Source organism: Lissotriton helveticus, chromosome 3_1 (genome assembly GCF_964261635.1).
Source record: "Lissotriton helveticus chromosome 3_1, aLisHel1.1, whole genome shotgun sequence".
Lineage (NCBI taxonomy): Eukaryota > Metazoa > Chordata > Amphibia > Caudata > Salamandridae > Lissotriton > Lissotriton helveticus.
This window is the reverse complement of record NC_136061.1, coordinates 536,747,073-536,769,766: the sequence shown is the minus strand read 5'-3', so window position 1 is coordinate 536,769,766 and position 22,694 is coordinate 536,747,073. Positions and strand designations below refer to the sequence as shown.

The 22,694-nt window shown below is 46.6% G+C and overlaps 1 protein-coding gene across 1 annotated transcript in view; it reads left to right on the top strand.

Annotated features, from left to right (window-relative positions):
• The window catches only part of DNAH7 (dynein axonemal heavy chain 7), a 2,019,015-nt gene that overhangs the window by 1,745,330 nt on the left and 250,991 nt on the right, over positions 1-22,694 (top strand). Inside the window, exon 55 of the mRNA XM_078680414.1 lies at positions 22,306-22,467. Coding sequence (XP_078536540.1) covers positions 22,306-22,467 — 162 coding nt within the window. The remainder of the gene's footprint in view (positions 1-22,305; positions 22,468-22,694) is intronic.

The window sequence follows — 22,694 nt, the reverse complement described above, 5'->3', positions numbered from 1 at the left end:
CAGCCTTCGACTGCCCTAAAGCCAACATGCCCGTCCTCAAGTCCCCCTATGATGCCACAGGCTCGCGTGCAGAAAGTCACACATGCAGGGATCAAGAATGCAAAGTGCACAATGTCCAAAACGAGGCAAAATACCTCACTGCTCAGGGTTCTCTGCAGGCGAAGCGGGAACTGGACTATCCTTCCCAGGAAACCGTAGATGCCGTGAAGCAAGAGCCAGCAGTTGTCCAGATCCCTAAACGTGGCGGGGCTCCTGTATTGTGCAACTGGCAAGCACAAAATATATAAGCGAACACCTTCCTCCAAAAGAACGAAGCAGGAGCCCAAGGGGGACAGGAAAGATGGGTTTTATTGGCAAAAAAGGCAGCCCCAGTGGCGGTAGATGCATTTCGGCATAGAGCCTTCCTCGGTACCCAACACCGGGAGCCCTCATCTGTGTTGTGTCATTCCTGCTGCCTCAGATGTAGTGCTGGCGTGGTCCGCTCCTCCCCCTGGCAATAAGGCACACCTGTCATAGTCCGTTTGACTTGGAGGACTACAACTCCCATAAGGCCATGTGATCGTGGCAATTCAGGTCGGTGGAATGGGGAAGGCGTGAAGATAATCTTCACTGCGGTCACACAGCAGGACACGATGACTCAGCCTTCCACTGCCCTAAAGCCAACATGCCCGTCCTCAAGTCCCCCTATGACGCCACAGCCTCACGTGCAGAAAGTCACATATGCAGGGATCAAGAATGCAAAGTGCACAATGTCCAAAACGAGGCAAAATACCTCACTGCTCAGGGTCCTCTGCAGGCGAAGCGGGAACTGGACTATCCTTCCCAGGAAACCGTAGATGCCGTGAAGCAAGAGCCAGCAGTTGTCCAGATCCCTAAACGTGGCGGGACTCCTGTATTGTGCAACTGGCAAGCACAAAATATATAAGCGAACACCTTTCTCCAAAAGAACGAAGCAGGAGCCCCAAGGGGACAGGAAAGACGGGTTTTATTGGCAAAAAAGGCAGCCCCAGTGGCGGTAGGTGCATTTCGGCATAGAGCCTTCCTCGGTACCCAACACCGGGAGCCCTCATCTGTGTTGTGTCATTCCTGCTGCCTCAGTGTAGTGCTGGCGTGGTCCGCTCCTCCCCCTGGCAATAAGGCACACCTGTCGTAGTCCGTTTGACTTGGAGGACTACAACTCCCAAAAGGCCATGTGATCGCGGCAATTCAGGTCGGTGGAATGGGGAAGGCGTGAAGATAATCTTCACTGCGGTCACACAGCAGGACACGATGACTCAGCCTTCCACTGCCCTAAAGCCAAGATGCCCGTCCTCAAGTCCCCCTATGACGCCACAGCCTCACGTGCAGAAAGTCATATATGCAGGGATCAAGAATGCAAAGTGCACAATGTCCAAAACGAGGCAAAATACCTCACTGCTCAGGGTCCTCTGCAGGCGAAGCGGGAACTGGACTATCCTTCCCAGGAAACCGTAGATGCCGTGAAGCAAGAGCCAGCAGTTGTCCAGATCCCTAAACGTGGCGGGGCTCCTGTATTGTGCAACTGGCAAGCACAAAATATATAAGCGAACACCTTCCTCCAAAAGAACGAAGCAGGAGCCCAAGGGCGACAGGAAAGACGGGTTTTATTGGCAAAAAAGGCAGCCCCAGTGGCGGTAGATGCATTTTGGCGTAGAGCCTTCCTCGGTACCCAACACTGGGAGCCCTCATCTGTGTAGTGTCATTCCTGCTGCCTCAGATGTAGTGCTGGCGTGGTCCGCTCCTCCCCCTGGCAATAAGGCACGCCTGTCGTAGTCCGTTTGACTTGGAGGACTACAACTCCCATATATATATTGTTCAGCGGTTCAGCCTGTGTCTGTCTCAACAAATTGCAAAATCCTCAGAACGATTGCATGCTGAAAAACAAATTAGAACCCCCCCCTTTTTCTTGGCCCCCACTTGATGAATTACCCCAAAACTCTCTGTACAGAACTAGGCAAAGTAGGCAATTTTTGATGGAATATTTCATGAAGATTGGTCAAATAACACCAAAGTTATTAGCAAAACAAAAAACGCTTTGTTTATTGGAGAAGTTGGTCCTAACTATAACTACCTTACCTCCCTTTACCTCTATCAGCCCTGACCCTAAAAACCCCTTACCTCCCATCTAACCACCCCACACACTAGAAACCTTCCCTCCCTTTATTTCTACTCACCCCTGAACCCTAAACACCAAATTTCCTACCTTTACCCCTACCTGCACCATAAAAAGCCCTTACCTCCCTTTAACACTATCCACCCCTGAACACTTAGAACCCTTTACATTCCTTTACCTCTATCCCCCGTTACCCTTAACACCCAAACCCTCAACCATCCCTTAATGCTTAAATGCCCCTCTTTTAAGTGATGTAATAAGTATGACTGTTGGAAATGACCATTTTTGCAGGGTAATCCCCACACGTTTTGCTTCTTCCTCCTATTTTTCAGGACCTGCTTTTGTTGCCTATAGGCTCTCAATGTAAATTGTTATTATGATTTGTTATCCATGATTGACATAATTGATTTACTGGTAAGTCCCTAGTAAAGTGCACACAGTGTGCCAGGGCCTGTAAATCAGATGCTACTAGTGGGCTTGCAGCACTGATTGTGCCACCCACAGGAGTAGCCCTATCAATGTGTCTCAGTCCTGACACTACAGTGTCTGCGCTCGCAGTTAGTAACTGACATGTAGACCTGGCAAGCACATCCACTTGCCAGGCCCCAACCTTCCCTTTTCTTGCATGTAAGGCACCCCTCAGGTATGCCCAAAGTACCCCCATGGGCAGGGTGCAGTGTATGTAAAAGGTAGGACATGTGCTTGTGTGTTTTACAGGTCCTGATAGTGACATACTGCCAATGTTGTTTTTCGCCATTCAAAGGCTATCTGTCCCATTGGCTAACAAGGAAGTTGCTTGGAGCATTTTACAATTATAACTTTCCATTTGGACAAGATAGAGAAATGGAGTTTAGGCTCTCTGAACTCAGAATTTAATAACACATCTTTTTAGGAAGATATTTTTTGAATTGTGTATTTAAAAATTCCACTTTTAGAAAGTAGGCATTTTCTTGTTTAACCAGTCTGTGTGCCTCTGCTATTTTGTGTATTGACGGTTTTGGAGTGAAAGGATCTGGGGATGTACGTTCACTGTAGAGAACCACAAGGGGAGTGAGGTGTGTTGTGCCTTTTCTGGGTGACTCATAGCTGGGCTGAAAAGACCTTGGCTGCATTTAGAGTGGTGGGAGGAGTTTCACTTGCACCTTTGTTTGTGTTTTCTCTCCTTTGCACAATGCTGTCTCCACCTCCTGTGGTCATGCTGCACAAGAGACAATAGAACTGGTTTGGACTGGCTCAGAGACCCTTGCCACAAAGAGAACAAAGAGAAAATGGGGTATAAGTATTGGACTTTAAATCCCAGAGAATTAGATCACTAATGGACCCAAGAGGAACCTCTGCTAAGGAGAAGAACTGGAGAGGTGTATGGAGGAGTACTCCCTCTTTGCTGTGTATACTTTGCTGGGTTGGCCTGCTGTTGCTGCTTCTGCCAAGGAGAGGTGAAAGACTGGAACTTTGCTGTGCATCTGCTTGAAGAAGAATCTCCAAGAGCTTGTGTGTGCTGGCCTCCTGTTCTGAAGTCTCGGGACACAAAGGCTTCACCTGCAACCCATTGACCAGCACCTGTACTCCTCTGTGGACTCCTGTGTTCAAAAGGGTGCCAATTCCAGTTTCTGGGCACTGAGAATTGTGTGGTTGATAATGCAAAGCAAGGGAAACAACTTTGACGCCGTCTGCATCGCTGCCAGTGATGCTGCAACCTGCACTGAGACCGGGGGTACTGCTCGTGATGTGCACAACGCACTGTTTCATCTGCACCGCATCTCCAACACCTGCTGATGCCTACAGTTATCAGCCTTCCCAACACCAGCGCTCACCCCGATGCCAACGCCACTATCCCCTAATCGCAGAGCCCATAACTGACAAGGGTGACTTCACGAACTGCATGACTTTGCATCGCCTCACCGAAAGTGATGCATCAGCGCCGACTCTGCCTCACTTTTCCTGTCATGGACTCAAAGCATCGCCTCCTCTTGGGCACATCACCTCTACTCCCCTGTGGCAACCAGGAAACCGGCCTCGACTTCTGCACCAAATCCTCACTTCCATGACTTTGTGCATTGTCCATAGACTTCGTTTTCCAAAGAACTGTTGTTTGGGGGTCCATGTGACTCCGTGCCCAATGCCGCTCACCTCGCAGTACTTTGGATTTATGCCTGTCACAACGTCGTAATAGCCCCAGCTGGAAAAATGTATTTCTACAAGTGCTATTTTTTTAAATAACTCTTCTAAAAGTGATACTTTGATTCATGTATGTTGAATTTTTCCATTGTGGTCTTGTTGAGTTTAGATAAAGATACTTTATTTTTCTAAACTGGTGTAGTGGCCATTTGTTGTGTTTTCAATGTGTAACTGTGTTTTGGAGTTCAAATTCTTAACACATTGCCTTTGAGATAAGCCTGTCTGTTCGTGCCAGGCTACCAAGAGGGTGAGCAGGAGTTATATAAAGTGTGTAACTGCCTAATCCTGACTAGAAGGAAAGGTCCGTAATTGGACAAAGGTGCATACTTCTGCCAATTAGAGACCCCCATTTCTAACAGTGACAGAAACAAATACCTGTGTGTTAAAGTACTCTGCGGTAATGTACCAAACAGGACTTGTGTAGTACTTACCTGTGCTGTGTACCTACATGGTAACGTTCTGCAGAGTAAAGCCTTCATACAGGTTTTTAGGTGTTTTGATGTCAAAATAGTTTTGGAGTTGAGGGCAACAGGTAAATACTTTGAGACTTTGGAAAATTTGTTAGAAGCAGTCCCAAAAAAAGCAGTAATCACCCTTTATTACAAATTTTGAAGGAAGGTCACGTAGAACAACATGTCGGAAAGTGCAATGCATTCTGCGTTAATAATTTAGCTGTTGTGTTTGGAAGGAACCAAGGTAGTCGGGCAAGTGTGAATGTGACGTTTGCGTGCAACAGATCATTATTTTGAAAAGTAAGTTACTGGCTTTGCAGCTCTTTGATTTCATCCACTGCTTGAGACTGCAGGCTATGGGTGGTCAGAGAGTAGGGCTCTTGGTGAACATTGATGTGTTGTTGCATTTGTGTGTTGTGGACACATGAAAGTTAACATACTCCTTGGCAACGTCTTTAGGGTCAACACATGTATCTTGATCAGCAGGGACAATGATAATGAGATATGAGGGGGATGTCACACATTGTGCTGTACTGTTCCCTGCTGTAACAGGAATGTATTAAACAAGCAATATCTACACAGGAACGACACAAGCCCTACACAAGCCCTACGTAGTTATATTTTCAGTTCCAGGATTGTAAGTTGTTTAAAAGGAATGTTTCGATTTCTCCTCTTCTGAAGTTACAGTTGTAATGTCCTGGCAGCCACAGACACTCGGACACAGGGTAGACTGTCAGAGCTTATTTATTGCACGTCCTTCTCCTTACACGTTCATCGGCTAACTGCCGTCCCCAGTCCCTGGCTCCTCCATTTCCGCCCGCCCTCGTTCTCCCTCGGGCAGGGCCTAGTGCCCTGTGCGTGTGCACACATCATTACATCTCCCCCCCTCTGTAAATAAAACAAGAACAAAACAATGTATCAACATCTTTTTCTTTCACGTCGCTGAAGATCGCCACTTACAGTTCTTCGATTAGGCGAGACGGTTTTCTAATGGTCCGTCTGGGGCGCAACTGAGGATCAGGGATATCTCGCTCAGGCTCATCAGGAGTCCGCATCAATACCTGACTGCTGCTGAGCGGTGTCTCATGTCCATTGTTCTCAACAAGTGATTCAGTCAATAGTTCTTTTACGCTAGGGCTGCACTTCTTAAAGTGTGTCACATTCCTGGTGAGACTTCTTCCATCTGTTTCCGTGGTGATCATGGTTCCCTTCTGTTTCACAACTTTCAACGGAGTCTCATGATACTTGCAGTCAGTCTTTCTCTGCTGCTCTTGCTGCGCCAACACCCAGTTTCCCGAATTTTAGTTTGAGAGGCATTTCGACGTTCATCCGCATATCCCTTCATTTTTTCCTTCTTTAACTTGTTCACGGCCGCAATTTCCTCATGGTCAGGAACCGGATATGGTTCACTCACCGGGACATTCATCATGGACAGTCTGGTGCGCACTGGCCTGCCTATCATGAGGGTGGAGGGACACTTGCCTGTGGTGGAGTGGGGTGTGTTTCTGTAGGCACTTAGTACTTCATTGAGCGCTATCTGTATGCTCTTTCGAGTGAGCTCCGCCTGCTGAATGGCTTTCTTGACCGTGGCCATGAAGTGTTTAACCATTCCATTCGCCTGCGGCCAGAGTGGTGTGATTTTCCGGTGTTTAAAATTTAGGTGGTGAGCGAACTCGGCGAAGTCTTGGCTATTGAATGGGGGCCCATTATCAGATTTTACCACTTGAGGAATGCCCCACGCAGCGAAGACTTCATCTAGAATTGGTATGGCGCTGGAGGCTTTGGTGGATGTGCAGAGTTGTGCAATGGGGAATCTGGAATATTTGTCCATGATGACAAGGACATATTGCCCCGACTTGAACGGCCCAAAGAAATCAACGGCAACGTGTTGCCAGACGCCATCCGGCAGTGGAGACATTTGCAGCGGTGCAGGGGGATCTGGACGGCTCACTAGCTGACACTGTGGGCAATCTTTCAACGTTGTTTCCACCTTTAGATCCAGTGTTGGAAACCAGACCCGCTCTCGTAGTGCTCTTTTCGTGGCTACTATGCCCCTGTGTCCTTCATGGGTTAAATTGATGACCCCTTGTCTTAGCTGTTTTGCAATCACAATTCGAGTGTCTCTTAGGATGACACCATTTGCCGCTATTGACAGTTCATCATGGACGTGTTTGAACGCGGACATTTCTTGGTCATTGCTCTGCTTACCTTGTCCCTTGGTTTCTGAATGTCGCCAGCTATTGGTCTGTATGCGGCGTTTGACTTCCTGCAGGGTGACATTTGACTGTGTTGCCTCACAGATCGCTTCCAGCGGAACAGCAGGGGGTCTAGCCTGATCTACCATGAAATGGATGTATTTGTCCGCAATCGACCGTTTGGATTTGCTGGTCCGAGTTGGGTGTCTGGACATGTAGTCGGCAGAGTTTGCCTCCTTCCCCGGCTTGTGTACAATGGTGTACGTGTATTCTTGTAACCTAAGGCCCCATCTCTCTATTCGTGGCGGCATCTTGGCTCGAGGGTTTCCAAAAATTGTGATTAGAGCTTGATGGTCAGTGACCAAGGTGAAATGCTTTCCAAAGATGAAATGTGGAAGTGTTCACAGGCCCAGACGACAGCTAAACTTTCCTTTTCTGGCTGTGAGTATGCCCTCTCCGTATCTGTGAGACTCCGACTGTCATACGCTACGATGTGACGTTGATCTTCATCTCTGTCATACTGTGCTAAAATGGCTCCTAACCCCACAGGGCTGGCATCCACAGTTATTTCTGTCTTCTTTTTTGGGTTGAAGTAGGCCATGTTTTCAGCAGACTCCACTGCTTTCTTGATGTCTCTGAAGACACGTTCACATTGAGTGGACCACTGAAATGGCTGCCCCTGTTTGGTGAGAGTTCTTAGGGGGTGACTTATTGTGGCGTAGTCTTGTATGTATATGTATGTGTATGTAATTTTACTGGGAGGGTGATTCTATCATTACCTCTACGCTTCCTCTATTGTTTTGGAGTTACTGGCAGCGTGCAGCTGCGGAAGTTCACTAGAAACCTTTTTCTCTAAACCATTCCGTGATTCTGCATTTGACGGCACCCTACGGGGTGATCGGGGAGCCCTTTACTTTTAACAGAAATGGCCGAACTGGGCCTTGCATTCACCGAAGATGAAATCTCCAACTTAATGTCAACCCTGGGGACTTTTGAAGGCCCGAGCTTTTCGGGTCCTTCAACAAAGAACAATGACTGGGATGAATTGGAAGAACTGAGGAGAACCCAAATAAAAACTGCAATTCATGGGTTATTAATGTCAGAATACCTGAAAGTCAATACTGCTCCCTCAGGCCTCATAGTTTGCAACGAACCCTTCATATTTCTTGATGACAAAACTTTTAAAATTGATTGGTCACAAATCTCATGGCGATGTACCTGAGATTGGATTGTTCTCATCATAAAGACCGCCAGTAGACTAGCCACTGAACTAAAGGTTGAGATACAAACAATTGAAATACGTCTGAAGAACTATGAATCTCCTGCAAACCTTAAGAAATATTTAGACAAACTCAATAAAACATTGAGTGAATTTGAAACAACTCTCAAAGAAAACAAGTATGAAAAGCTAAAAAAATACACCAGCCGGTGGTCCAAGGAAAGAATCTACCCTTACATCAAAGATGATTACAAATCATCACGCGACAACGCCACAGATGACAAATCATCCGACACTGGATCAAATAATTCAAACTCAAGGCGCAACAAAAGCCCCAGATACCAAGGTACAAGAAGGAACTTTCGACAATCTAACTATCGTGGCATGAGGGGATGGAACAATTACCCACCACATTTGATGTACCCCCAACAACAACAATATGGCCCACCGCCCTTTCAACATCCACACTGACCGTTCCCACCTTGGGGATACAAGCAGCAAGACTATGGCTATTTCGACCAATCGGCGTCTTTTTTAGGTACACGTCAAGGACGGACCAAGGGGAGGAACAGGAGGGGCACTGCCGTACACTGGAACACCGAAGAAGAAGAAACCCCGAGGGTGTCAACAAGAAGCATGACAGGCGCATCGAAGAACCAGAAATGAGCCTGGTGGTGAACCTCTCTGACATTGAACTATCTGAGCCTCAAAAAAGAGTATTGGAGAAAGGCTTAGGATACGTACCTACAGCTAATATGGACAAATTTCACCTCTGCAAAGAGGTCCAAGAATTCATGAGACGTTTGAAACTCCAGGTCTTCTTTAAAGACAAGAAGGATGACATTGAGCATGGAGATACAGGACTAAAACCTAAATCTAAGTTCACCCCTATGGGCAATACACTTCCAATTGAACTTTTGACGTTCGAGAAAGCGGTAATGAAGGATCTTGATTAACTTAACCCGTTGAATAAACGAGTCTTCCAGAATATTTCCAATGAAGAACGAAAAGTCCTGCGGGAATTGAGTAACAACAAAGAAGTTGTAATAAAACCACCCGACAAGGGAGGCGCAACTGTGATACAAAACAAGTAACAGTATGACAAAGAATGTACATGACTGTTACAAGACAAAAGGAACTATGAAGTCCTCCGAGCTGATCCTACTGAGAGGATAACAACCAAGATCAACACAATGGTGGAGGAGGCATTGGCCCATAATTGGATTACTAAAAAAGAAGGGGAGTTTCTATGTCAAAAAAAACCAAAAATCCCCTATATGTACACTTTACCTAAAATCCATAAAAATCTGCAAAACCCTCCGGGACGCCCCATCGTCTCAGGAATCGGGTTGATCTTGGAACCAGTCTCGAGATTTGCAGATGCATTTCTCAGACCGATGGTCCAAAGGACATCAACATACCTCAGAGAAGGACGTGCTGTACCTACTCGAGGAATTAATCTTCGATCCCAATACCCAGCTCCTAATCAACTGTGACGTAGAAAGCCTATACACCAGCCTGCCACACAACGAAACCCTCGAAATCATCGAGGATGTACTCTTTGAAGACTACTGGGAATACCAGACCCCACGTAATGTGGTCATGGAATGTTGCTCTATAGCACTAAAAGAGAACTTTTTTTAACACAACGGCACCCTATATCTTCAGAAGCACGGGACCAGCATGGGGAGCACATTTGCTCCAAGCATAGCTGGTCTTTACGTGCATCACTTAGAGGTGACCAAGATACTGAACCCCAGCAATCCCTTCAGAAACAACATCAGGACGTGGGAAAGGTACATCGATGATATCCTTATCATCTGGGATGGAGATGAAAAGACCTCTGAACAATTCCTAACTTGGCTGAACCTACAGGACGATTTCCTGAAATTTACCAGCGCTACCTCAAACAGCAATCTGGTTTTCTTAGATCTAAACATTTTTCCAAAAAATGGCAGATTGATGACCACCACATATTTTAAGAGCACTTCCAAGAATTGTTTGTTAATGTACAAAAGCTTCCACCCCAAACACCTACGGGACAATTTACCGTATGGCCAGTTCCTGCGCCTCTGTAGGAATTGTACAGAAATTGGAAATTTCAAACTTCAGTCCAGAGACCTACGGAAGAAATTGGAAGCCCGCGAATATCCGAAAAAAATCATCGACCAGGCATACAAGCGGGCGAGAAACAACTGTCGGGAGAGTCAGCTCGAGGAAAAGGTACCAAAGGAGGAATAACAGAGACCCATCTGTGTGACCACCTATAATACGAGCTCAAATCAAGTGACAAGAATCATCACCAAGAATTGGAAGATTCTGAACAGCGGTGGTCTCCAGATACCAAAACCAATCTTTTCACACAAAAAAGCACAAAGTATAAGAGATCTCTTGGTACACACAAGACCAAAAGCGGACAACATCGATTCGCAAAGGAACCCAAACTTTGTACAGGGTCACTATACGTGTGGTGGGTGCAAAGTCTGCGCTTTGACCAAAAAGAGCAAAAAACTAACTTTCAACAATGGGACCACTTGGGAACAGAGAAACTACAGCAATTGCAACAGCTCCAATGTCGTGTATCTCATTACCTGCCCATGCAATCTGGAGTATGTGGGCATGACAAGCAGGGCGATAAAGACGAGGATAGGGGAGCACAAAAGTACAATAAAATGCAAAGAATCAAGCACAAAATTGACCAACCACTTCTTGGAAAGCAACCACAAGCCTGAAGACATATCTTGGACCATAATAGAACAGGTTGAAAATGCGAATTACCTCCTGGAGAAAGAACAGAGATGGGTTTTCCGTATCAAATCTAATAAGAATGGCCTCAACGATGAAATACCATGGGGTCAGTTATAAGATATACAACCTTCAACCTCTGTCCATTGTTCAGGCTAGACTCTGCTAAACACCCGACATGTTTACAATAAACATCAGTGTGTCACATGTCTGAAAAGCTCCCCCTGTTCATCTCCACGATCATGGATATTGTGATTATTACTTTCAACCTCTGTCCATTGTTCAGGCTAGACTCTGCTAAACACCCGAAACATGTTAACAATAAACATCAGTGTGTAACAGGTCTGATAAGCTTCCCCTGTTCATCTCCACGATTATGGATATTGTGATTATTACCAAAACCACCACCGCTGTGCATAGCCTCATATATGACCTTTATTCCACTTTGTAACACTCATTCGAATGACTACATCAACTCGTGCAAAATATATGCACCAAAATGTACCATTTTTATAATTAATATTGTATTGGGAACAGTCCCCAATATTCATCTCCAGAATATTGTTTTTTTTCCGATCATTAGAGGATTAGTAGAAAGACTTCTGTACACGATTCCGTTTTTCTACCAGTTGTTCCACAAGCGGCGGCCATCTTTGGGTAGCACACTAGTGTTTGCCGGTATGAGTAAACAGAGATAACAATGCGAACTGAATGGGTATTAAAGATGCCGAACGCAGAACGCCAGTAATCCTCGGAGCAGCACGAGGGTAGGAATAAGGCATTGCACTTATGCGGTCAACGTAAGTAATGGACTCTGACCACGAGTCTTTAATAACTTGGTCCACGGGGCAATAACAAATTACGGATCAAACCCGTAACTGACGAAAGGGTGCGGTTTTGTTTTACAGTTTACCGCGTTGAATACCCTTCGACTGCAAGCTCATGGGGCATAGAACATTTGTCGAACGAGTACGTATAACACCTTTACTATGGTCCACCGACACTGAATTGTCTTTTATGTTATCAATTGTTTTTAATGTAAATATTGGGTTTTCTCCCTTTCTCCCCTGCCGTGCTGTCCGTTGAATGTATCGAGTCACTGTTGTGTGTTTGATGAGATAATTCTGCCCTCATATTAGTGGTGCTGCATAAGACACGTTTAGCCTATGAACCATTCGCATCATGAATGCTTCATCAACGAGGGGTCACTCATCATTAATGTGGCCCGCGGTATTCACTGAAAGTTTGTGCTACATGCCTACCAACTTGAGACATACATATTTATGTTTGGTTTCTTCTTCTCTCTTTTTTCCCACTTCCTTTACAGAGACCGCAATAGGTCAATATTTTTGACGAAAACTTGGTAAAACTTACCACGCTTCATTAGGGCCAGCTCATGCCCTGAAGCTCTAAACAGGCAGCCTATTTTTGCTACCTGTTTGTAGGACTTTAGGCTTACTATTTCTAGAACTGAGCATCGTGTAGTAGGGACCACTAGAAGGTCCTGATGAGTAAGCAGGAGGGGACTGCTTACGAAACATGTCTACCTGGTAGCTAGCTAATTGCTCTACCTCAAAACCCCCTTCTTAACGTTCCCAGCTAGAGAAGCGAATACAATGTATTTTTTCTACTAGCCAGGGAATTTTTAACCTTTTTTACCTGCATTCACATATTAGTTCCCTACACTTCACTGACACCACCTACACCGACACATAGCCTTCTGTCACTAATATCAGTGCTCCCGCGTAGTTTGTAGGTCGTAGCACGCCCCGCCCCGTTAGAGGGACGGGAAGACCCCCATGATGAAGCAGGACACTAAAGGACTTTTTAGTGTGTGAGGGGTATTTTTAAAAAGCACACAATGCTCTTGTCTTTTCAGATCTAAGAGAGAGCCTAGTATTACACTGTACACAGAAAAATAAAAACTAATAATAATAAAAATAGTCTTCACCACACATTGATAGAATCTTTTTGTTTATATAATTTTGCTGGGAGGGTGATTCTATCATTACCTCTACGCTTCCTCTATTGTTTTGGAGTAGTCTTGTATGTACCTGGAGCAGTAGCTGGCCATGCCCAGGAACGAGCGCACATCTCCAGCGTCACCTGGCCTCGGTGTATCATTTAGCGCAGCTACTTTTTCGGTGTCCGGTTTCATGCCATTTCCAGAGAAGACGTGGCCGAAGAATTTCAGCGTTGGTTTATGAAATTCACACTTGTCCTGATTGAGCGTGAGGTTGGCTTCCATCAGGGCATGGCAGACCCGATCTAACGCGGTATCATGTTCTTGAGCGGTAGCTCCATATACCAAGATGTCATCACTATAGTTCCATACATCGGGAACATGATGGATTGTTCTCCTAATTGCTTCCTGAAAAATTTCCGAGACCCAGGGCGTTGGTCCATCAGTTCTCTCTATGATGTCAGCCTCGAGTAAGTCTTGGAGCTCCTTCTCCACGGCTTCCTGTAAGTGAAATGGGATTTTCCGATGGTGTTGTGCCACTGGTGTGATTTGTTCGTTGATGTGGAGTCTAATTTGGCAGTTTCTCATCTTCCCAAGACCTTGGAAAAGCTTAGGGAACTTCTGAGTGATGTCTAGTTTTTCGTCCACTTTGTATAGTATGTCCACCAGTCTTAGCCGTTCTGCGGTGGGCTGCCTCAGTAAACAGTCCGCCTCAGGCCCATCAATGACATGGATGTAGGCTTGGATGGTGCGATCTTGATATGATAGATCGGTCGAGAACTTCCCAAGACAGTGGAGTGGTTTCTTTGACATCCACGTATACACTCGCACATGGAAGTTGATCAATTTGGGTGGCGTCCTCATTCTTTGATATTCCGCTACAGGTATATAATTGAGCGACGCCCCACTGTCCAGCACAAACTTGGCATGGTGGGAACCAATTCTGATGTCTAGCCGTGGATATTACTTTAGACGATCAGGATCCGCTACAAAACATATATATTCGTCGCTGTCCTGTGAGATGGGTGATAGGGATCTTGACCCTCTTGATGATGACCGTCGAGATCGATGTGTACGGCAGGAGCGACAGCTGGAGTGTGACGACCCAGTGGATGAGTCTCGTCTATCCTGTACTGCTCTGGCATGGTGACGGCTGCTTGAGGGACGATATTGCCTGGTAGGTTCTCGTTGATCATCCTTGTGGGGAGTTCCACACATGCTTTCAAAATGGTTGTCTCTACCACACTTCCGGCATCTTTGACCTAGTGCTGGGCATGTCTGCATGTGGGAAATCGTAGCCTCATCTGTAGCACTTTAGTTGTCGTTCTGATCTTTTCTTGGTGCGACTTGAGCTTCTGCTCCGACTGTAAGGATGGTACTGTTTTTTGGATCTGGAGGAGCGCGCTTGTGGTGGGGAGTGTCTATGCACTTGTCGAGACTGCATCCTGAACGCCTGCTCACGTTTCTCACTTCTCCCGGCCTCCATCTTCTTCGCATGCTCGTCGGCTTGATCATCGACTCTCATCATTTCCTCAATATCATCTAGTGAGTAACTTTTCTTAAGCAGTTTGCATCTCAAGGACTCTGACAAGCAGCCTTCTATAATTCTCTATCGGAGATCATCTTCCGTGGAAAAAGTATCAAAGTCACAATATCTTGCTAAACGTCTCAGACGTGTGATGAATACACTCATTTGCTCACCTTTCTCATGGGATGCCAGGTTAAATGTATATCGCTTATAATCAACATTCTTTTTGTGCAAGAACTTGCGGTTGAGCGCTTCACAGACATTAGCGTATGAAGCAGCGGACTCAGCAGGCAACTCTTTTATGATCTGTCCAACTTCCTTGCCTACAAGGTTCCTGCGAGCAATCAGTTGCTGTCCAGCATCAGTCACATGGGACCCCTTCATGAAGTCCGTGCAATCTTCTAACCATTCTTGCCACCGAAGGCCCATACCCCCACCAGATTCAAGAGTGAGGGGCTCCGGAGGGCACAGGAACGGTACTCCCAACACACCCATGGGACTGGGCTCCGCGGTTTCCTGACGCGATCCAGACATCGCGGAATCCCGTTAATCAGACACATACTAACAAATTCCTTTCTGTTCGTTCTTTGATTGGATTTGCCACTGCTTGTTTAGTATACTTCTTGCACTCGCCAATGCTTGTTGACTTGTTTCCTTACACTGGCCAGTGCTTGTTTACTTTTTCATTACACACGCCAATGCTTTTTGATTATTTTCATTACACTCGCCAATGCTTGTTGACTTGTTTCCTTACACTCGCCAGTGCTTGTTTACTTTTTCATTACACACGCCAATGCTTGTTCATTAGGTTCATTACACTCACCAGTGCTTATTGTTAGTTTCCTTGCACTCGCCAATGCTTGTTATTTTTTTTCCATTTACACTCGCCAATGCTTGTTCCTTTATGATTCAGAACGCTCGCCAATGCTTGTTTCTTTGGGCACCGTGCATTTACCAGTGCTTGATGGCTATGGGACTTTTTGCCTGACCCCAAGATGGCCGCCGAAGATCCCTGACAGGGGATTGGACGAACCGCCTGACTCCAAGATGGCCGCCGCGACAATCTCGTGGACGTCGAGATTTGGCCTTCTTCAACCGGGGGCACGATACTTTCACTACAACTCCCCTGCAACGATCGTCGGTGTCAGCCAACACTCACCCGCTCAGAAAGGCGTCGTCACAGGAACACCCATGTGAGGAGAGGGGCACAGCAGGCAGCCTTCTGTGATGATTACAACGCAGGGGTGGGCTCCCGGCGAGCAGACAGATTTTGGCGCTCTAACCCCAGGACGTGAAGTGAAGTGAAGTGAAGGGGTTTTGTAGAGCGCGGCTGCTGCCCGAAGGCGTCCAGGCGCTGATTGTGGACAATTGCTCTGAGGGAGGAAAAGAGGAGGTAGGAGAAAGGAGGGGGGGATTAGTTCCTAAATAGGAATGTTTTCAATTCTTTGCGGAAGAGCCGGAGGGTAGGGTTGGACCTTAATGAGAGGGGGAGAGAGTTCCAGAGTTTAGCAGCGTTAAGTGAAAAGGATCTACCTCCTGCTCTAGATTTTTTGATTCTTGGGACTACGGCAAGAAAAGCATTTGTGGATCGAAGTGTTTTGCCGGGACAGTAGGGGGAGAGAAGTGAGTGGTTGATCTCCGGGTTCGCTCTATGAAATGCTTGGTGCGATATGCAGAGAGCTTTGAACTTTATTCTCTCTCTGACAGGGAGCCAGTGGAGAGATCTGATCCCTGCCTTGACTGACTGTCTGCGTGGGATCTGGAGCAGAGTGCGGGCGGCACAGTTCTGTGTTCTCTGCAGTTTCTCCAGCACATACTCTGGAGCTCCTAGGTATAAAGCGTTGTTGAAGTCCAGCCTAGATTGTACGAGGCCCTGAATGACCACTTGCTTGGCCTCAAAAGGTAGTATTGGCAGGATCTTTTTCAACATTCGGATAATCCCGAAGCATGTTGCAGCCGTTTTTGTTGCCTGAGTATTAAGGGTGAGCTTCTTGTCTAACCATACACCTAGGCTTTTTATATCTTCCTTCGGAGTTGGCATTGGTCCTAAACTAGCGGGCCATAGCTGGTCATAGGTGATGGATGGGGAGGAGCCGAGGATCATTATCTCGGTCTTATCACCGTTGAGTTTTAAGGAAGACATTGTCATCCATCTTCTGACATCCTCCATGCAAGCTGCCAGATTGGATTGGGGGAACACGCTGTTTTTCTGTGTCAGGGAGACCACCAGCTGGATGTCGTCCGCATACGATATGATTTTGATACCGTATTTTCGGACGACCCCCGCCAGCGGCCTCCTATACACATTAAACAGCGTGGGGCTCAATGAGGAGCCCTGGGGCACGCCGCAGTTTAGGGGTTGGCTTTTGGAGTATGAATCGCCATCGAAGACCTGAAAGGTTCTTTTGCTGAGAAATGAGCTCAGCCAGTTGAGGGTGTTTCCTGAGATGCCAAGATCGAATAACCGGGATAACAGGGTTTTGTGGCATACTGTGTCGAACGCTGCGCTTAGATCGAGGAGGACCACTGCCACTGACCCCCCTCGATCCAGGATCCTCCTAGCTTCTTCCGTAACAGCTAACAGCGCTGTTTCTGTGCCGTGTTTAGGGCGAAACCCTGTTTGGGTGGTATCCAATAGAAGGTTCTCCTCCAGGTAGTTGGTGATATGGAGGTTAACGAATTTCTCCAAGATTTTGCTTGCCCATGGTAGCAAGGAGATTGGGCGGTAGTTGTTAGGGTCTAAAGGGTTGAAGTTCGGTTTTTTTCACAAAGCTCTCACCATTGCTTGTTTCCAGACTGGGGGGACCACTCCTGTTGATATGGAGCTGTTGAGTAGGTCCAATAGAATAGGAAGGATGGTCTGGTTGACCATGTTCATCATTTTGGAGGGTGCAGGGTCGAGGGGGGAACCAGATTTTACCTGAAGTGTCAGAGATTTGACTGTTTCCAGATCTAATAATGGAAATTCATTCAGGTAAACTTGCGTAGGATGTTCTATAGCGCTTATGGATAGTGGTGTGGCAGCCTCTGAAGTGGGAGTTGCAAATGATGAGTATATTTTATTTATTTTTTGGAAAAAGAATTTGGCTAATTCGTTGCAGCGGGAAATGGGATCATGGGTTATAATTGTAGGTGGGGGAATTTTGGAGAGGGTTTTAACTACCTGATATATTTCTTTGGGTTTGGACCGAGCTGCCAAAATTTTCTCATTATAGTAGATAGTTTGGGCAGAGCTTATTTCTGTTTTATAAGCTCTGATATTTTCTCTATATCTTTCTTTGTCATTAGGGGCGTATCCTAGGCACCACTTTCTTTCCATTTTTCTGCACTGTCGTTTCAGATCCCTGAGTTTGTCAGAGTACCATGGGGCCGTTTCTCGGGCTCTTTTTAGCCTGGTTTTTCTTGCAGGGAGGATAGTGTCAATGGAGTCCTCTAGCCATTTGTTGAAAGTTCTACTATTTTGTTCAGGATTTGAACAAAGGATAGGTGTGGAGTTGGAAAGAAGGCTGGACCATGACTCTGGCGAAAGTTTCGACCAATTTCGCATCTTCCGTGTAGTGGGAGGGGGGGGCGGCATGGCTTTCCGCGTGGACCAGTTAAGGTGAATTAAATAGTTGTCCGTCCAAGGTAGAGGAGAAATGTGGCCAACTGTTAGAGTGGGGCAGTTAGTAAAAACTGGGTCAAGCAGGTGACCTTTGTCGTGAGTAGGCGACTTTATTAGTTGTTGAAGTTGGATCGCGGCTAGACTGGAAACTAGTTCGTTGGCGGTGCAGTCGGCGCTGACATCAAAATGGATATTGAAGTCGCCCAGTAGCGTGAAGTTCGCCGAGGAAATGGCCGTTTCTGCCGCGAGCGAGGGTAAGGAAGAAGGAAAGAGTTTTAATGGGCCTGGCGGGCGGTATATAAAGACCCCTGAAAGACTGTCGTTTGGTGTGAGTTTGAGGCAGAAGGACATGCTTTCGCAGTCTGGAATTGGATCGGGGGTGCAGTAACATTGATAAGTGGATTTGTGTATAATGGCAAGGCCCCCCCCCTCCTTTTCCGCATGAGCGGTCCCTGCGTTCAATTTGATAGCCTGATGGCAGGGCTTGAATTATGTCTGGGTCACAATCTGGGGTTAACCAGGTCTCGGTTAAGAAGAGAGCATCCGGGGATCGTTCATGTAGGAGAAGCGAGATTTCTACTTTGTGTTTTGGCATAGACCTACAATTTAGAAGCAATAGGATGAAATTTTGCTGTGGCTGTTTAGGTTGAGCCGTTATTAAATTGGTATTACAGTGCTGGCAGTAGGTGGGAAGCTTAAGGGGGTGGTAATAATGGAGGCAGCAGTCCTTTATAGGGGGTTTCAAGGTGAGAAGGGTGGCAGGATTATATTGTATCCCATGGGGGGGATCAGGGGGGTGGCACCTGTCCCCGGCCGGACGCGGACGGGCGCAGACAGGCTTGCCTTAGGCGCTTCCGCCAATGGCACATTTTTATGTAGGGGGGTGAATGGGGGGGGGCGTGGCCTTGGATCACGCCGGCAATGGCGTCAGCCAGAGATCGTTTTCTCAGCGTTTAGGGGTCGCTGTACGATTGACCAAGGTTTTGTTCCTTTCCCAAGGTGAGAAGTTTAAAAACACAGTATTTTGCAGTAGTGACACTCAAATATTAAAATAACAGAGTAGCGCTCCCGGCTTCCGCCTCAGGAGTAATGAAACTGACACGCGCTCGTATTCAGCGCTTTTAAAGCTGGGCGGGGGGGGTGTGTCCTAAAAGGGGGCGTGGCCTTGGATCACGCCGGCAATGGCGTCAGCCAGAGATCGTTTTCTCAGCGTTTAGGGGTCGCTGTACGATTGACCAAGGTTTTGTTCCTTTCCCAAGGTGAGATGTTTAAAAACACAGTATTTTGCAGTAGTGACACTCAAATATTAAAATAACAGAGTAGCGCTCCCGGCTTCCGCCACAGGAGTAATGACGTGCCACACGCAGTGCAGCGGGGTGAGCTCCGGGCAAGTGGACACACCTCCGGACAGCTGGGGTGGGCTTCCAGCGCGCGAGGACGCTCGTGCAGTGACTCAGCAACCACGCGGTCACCGGCCCACAATACTGGACGCCTACTCAACAGCTGGGCTTCCAGGGACGTGCGCTGACAGGGTTAGCCGTCCTCCTCACGCCGCAGGTTCCGTGACCACCCTCGTCGCCAGATGTAATGTCCTGGCAGCCACAGACACTCGGACACAGGGTAGACTGTCAGAGCTTATTTATTGCACGTCCTTCTCCTTACACGTTCATCGGCTAACTGCCGTCCCCAGTCCCTGGCTCCTCCCTTTCCGCCTGCCCTCGTTCTCCCTCGTGCAGGTCCTAGTGCCCCGTGCGTGGGCACACATTGTTACAACAGTGATGCATACTTTAAGTAAATAGATCACCAACCCTTGCAAGAATATTCTATTTATAAATGTCCCCCTTTTCGCCCTAAGGTAATTAATTGAATTAATCGTAACATGATGTATTGAGCCACAAATAGCGCTGATTGGTATCGGGCCAAAGTATAAAATTTGTTTGTATCACTTTAATTTCACATGGATTCGATCTGGAAAGTTGCAGTCAGGTTTTGCGCCAAACTTAGGCTCTTATTTAGAGTTTGCCGGGTGGGATACTTCTTCAAAATATATATATTTGTCCTCATTACAAGTGCCAAAAGCTATAATGGACTTGTAATACAGCGGACTGGACATTGACCAAACTTTTGTGACCTAGCAACCCGTCCACCAAACTCTAAATAAGGCCTTAATATTATGGCTCAAAAGGTCATGTGTGGTGGCCCTGGACATCCACTCGAGATCCAATGTTTGCAAAACTGGATGAGGACATTTTGTTTGAAATTCATCCCTTTTTCAGCCATTACCTCATCGTGTCCCAGATAAAATCTATTCATCAGCATCGGGTCTCCTCTCCTTTCTATGGACTTTTGTTTGTTGGACGGAAAAATAGTGTAACTGCCTTCTAAGTCACTTGTACGAATGTCGAAATGGAATTGCTTAAAAAAACTTTCCACCGATTAATTCTGTCGAGAGATTAATCAGCAACCATGGTGGCCCTGTAATGTTCTCCTGTTTGGTATGTATGTGTTGGGTCGCCTGGATGTACAGAAGACTCAAGCAGACCACATGGGTGCTAGTAGGTGTTAGTGTTCACTCTCGGAGTTGCTAAACGCATGTGTCCCAGCTGTGGCGATACTTCTTATATCCCTTGGCAACACCAGAGACCCCTTTGCACTTGTCCTGCTTCTTCCTTCTATGTGGGTGTTTTACTGTTGTAGGCAGCGTTGTCCTGCTACTGCCTGGCCTGCTACAGTCCTCTGACCCCTTGGTCCTCTGGGCTCTTGTGCTTCCATTATAATATGAGGTGCCTACTACTTCCTGTTTATCTTGGGCCTTGACAGTGAAGCCTTCTTTATTGAACTGTCTGAATGCTTTTTAAGAGACATTATAAAATGCCAAAAATGCACGAAATGTTAAGAGTTGAAAAAAGAAAAAAAACAATATCTTAAAAGCCTGATGTAATCTCAGGCCAAAAATTATGAAATAGTAAAAGGTGTTTCACCTGGTATGGGTTTAGAGTTAGCATGGTAGATGTACACTGTGCGAATGATCTGGCCTTCGAATGTGAAGCCTGGAAACATTTCCTGGATATTAAGAAAGTGAAGTAAGCAGATAAAAGTGTCCTGAGTGGGATCTGTGCAGAAAGCAGATGTGGAAAGGACATTTTAAGAATCACTGTTGACTTTGGTTGATAAATTGATGCTCAGCCCATTTCCAGATCCTAACCGTTTCTTACAAAAAAAGGTGCATTCCATGTGATGAGGTGCATGCAACTGAGCGTCCTTGCCTTCCTGTACCAGGAGATATCACTCCAACATCCAGGCCCTCTGAGATGCTGCAGGGGTGCGAATTCTTACTAGGTACCTTTAACTTTTATCAATGTCCTAGGGAAAATGTTCATAGCTAGATCTGGATCTTGTCCCTCAATAATAAAATAGACGGTAAACATCCTTCACAACGCGGTCAAAACACCGCGGTGCCATTACGACGCGTCTTTTACAACGCAAGTCGTTACCACGACTTGCGCTGGAGGCCGCTCTAGACTAAGGAATAGTAGATTTACTATTCCAACACCTTCCTTACTGTACGTAAGGGGTCTCTGGTGTTCGATGTGGAGAAGTGTGGCTCACTGGTTAGAGCGGCAGACTCTGAAGCAGAGATCAGGCCCGGGACCAGGGTTCAAGTCCCGACACGGCAGGATCTTGGGCTCAATGTCCGCGGACTCGATAATTCTCGCCTCAGCGCCTACTCTAATCATGGGTCCCACGCTGCAACTCTGGGCAATAGCTTGCTTAATCTCCACAACGGCCCCTACAACACTGGGATGCCTGGCTTCACCTTGGGGGTGGCCAGGAGAGGCATCTCACAGGGAGAGCCAGGAAGGGTTCCACAGCGTTATACAGCGCCGGGACGCCCCGTTGGGGCAGTTGTGCTCTTTATAAAATACACTACACATTTTACGTAGGCTGGAGTTGGAATAGTAAATCTTACTATTCCTAAGTCCAGCACCCTACAGCGCAAGTCGTGGTAACGACTTGCGTCCACGACTTGCGTTGTAAAAGATGCGTTGTGATGTACCGCGATCATTTTGATTGCGTTGTAACATCATACATCCCAAATAACCATTTTAAATTGTGATTAGCTGGCGATGGAATTGTGCATATTAATCAAGGTCTGTGTATGACTGCATTTCAGATATAATTAGCATTTTCTCCCCTAAGTAAGTACCGTTTTTTTTGGTATGTAAATATATGCAGGGTGTCTAAAACCTTTTCTGTCATTTTAACGCTTTCTGGCTCCTTTCTGCTAAGGGATTCGGAGGCGCCAAGCTAAGTTCCCTGTCTCTGGGTCAAGGGCAAGGACCTATTGCCTTGAAGATGACCGAAAAAGCGATCAAGGAAGGCAGCTGGGTCGTGCTCCAGAACTGCCACTTGGCTACATCGTGGATGCCCATGCTGGAGAAAGTGTGCGAGGTAAAGTCCATTGTGTGGCAGTGTTCTGTTCATCACTCAGGCCGCGCTGAAACAACTCACGGAACACATTAGCTGAGGGGCGATCACACCAGAGCAATTTAAAGAGCCACGACAGCTACACTTGTGAAGGTTATTGGAATCTCTAGACATAACAACATATTGATTTTAAATATAAGTAGCTCATGGACTGTGATGGTTGTTTTTGAATTTCAGTGATAAATACAGCC